The 1,339-nt window shown below is 38.3% G+C and overlaps 1 protein-coding gene across 1 annotated transcript in view; it reads right to left on the bottom strand.

Moving 5' to 3' along the window:
- The window catches only part of LOC109952412 (complement C3-like), a 37,742-nt gene that overhangs the window by 12,793 nt on the left and 23,610 nt on the right, over window positions 1-1,339 (bottom strand). The window contains exons 20-21 of the mRNA XM_020587479.1: window positions 756-906; window positions 44-129 (exon numbers count right to left, since the gene is read on the bottom strand). Of these exons, the coding sequence (XP_020443135.1) occupies window positions 44-129; window positions 756-906 (237 nt within the window). The remainder of the gene's footprint in view (window positions 1-43; window positions 130-755; window positions 907-1,339) is intronic.

Below are 1,339 nucleotides of genomic sequence, written 5' to 3'. Positions count from 1 at the left end.
TTTTTTTTTTTAGTAAATACACATACAAGTAGGATTTACTCACCTTGGCCTTGACCAGAGCAAGAAGAGCATAAGCTGTGGCCTCCAATGTGTAAACATGTCCCTTAGGTAGAGGCCAGTGGGACAAATCTAAGACACACACACACACACACACACACACACAAAGCCAAGCCTTAACTCTCATACATGTCTTTGAAATTGTGAGAACTGGTTAAAATCCATACAACAATAACATCAAAAACCTCAGTTTTTTTAATTATGCTAACTTACACTGATTTCCCGGGCACTTATATGTCATAAATCCTGCATCCTCTAAGTACAAATCAATTATATTTTTCTCAGAGGTCACTTCTATGACTTTTGGTATGATATTATCATGCTGATGTGTGCATAAGTGGTCATTTTTCTGGTTACTTTCTGTCTAATAAGTTATTTGATGATATACAAAGGGATGCATTTAGATGATTTGACAGCTTTGATTGGCGGTCTGATATGTCGCTCAACTACACGGTCACTACTGTGCAAAAACTTGCTGGAAAAATGCCAAAATGGCAGCCGCCATATTCACGATATTTTGGCTTCACTTTTGCACAGTGGAGGGAAGTGGTGATGCGTTGTCCATATTTATACAGTCAATGGTATAAACATGTTTTGGTCTCCACGATGTGGGTAATATCAGGGGCAAAGTAGTACACAATGTAAACACACATTAGATTTGGTTTGTGATTATATTTAGGAATATTAGGTGAGGAAACCTGGGGAGACAAACTTGTAGAGGATCTCCCGGTTCAGTTTGTTTTCATTGGCCAGGGCATATGATGTCATGGCAACAGCATATGGGTTGGTGAGGCTGGGCAGACGCTTCTCCAAGTAGGCCACTGCTCTGTCTATACTGCCTGGCAGACTCTGGAGAGAAGAAAACCACTTTGGATGGCAGAAAAAAATCCTGAGATAGATATTTAAAAATCTGAAGAGTTAAAATCCTAGATACTAGAAGCCAAGGCACATTGAAAGATAAGTGGAAAAATGTGTTGTGTGAACCAGGTCTTAAATATAGAAATGGAAAATTAAAGATTCATTTTAAAACTTTAGGAGTAGACTTTTAATGTACAGTTGGATGTAAAGGACAAAACTAGAGAACTGGAATTTAAGTACCTTCAGGGCATTTAAAGGAAACCTACAGTAGGTTTACATACTGTAGACAGTCATGATGTTGCAAACTGGTGTCAGCATGCAGCTTGCTGATTTGTAGCCAGCCACAAAAAATAAGAAGTAACAAGTATAAAAAAAGGAAGTGGCTCTGTATTATATACAGGTGAGGTACTCACATTAACAGTGT

The sequence above is a fragment of the Monopterus albus genome, unplaced genomic scaffold, assembly GCF_001952655.1.
Source record: "Monopterus albus unplaced genomic scaffold, M_albus_1.0 scaffold458.1, whole genome shotgun sequence".
NCBI classification, from domain to species: Eukaryota; Metazoa; Chordata; class Actinopteri; order Synbranchiformes; family Synbranchidae; genus Monopterus; species Monopterus albus.
This window is presented reverse-complemented; position numbering and strand designations above follow the sequence as displayed.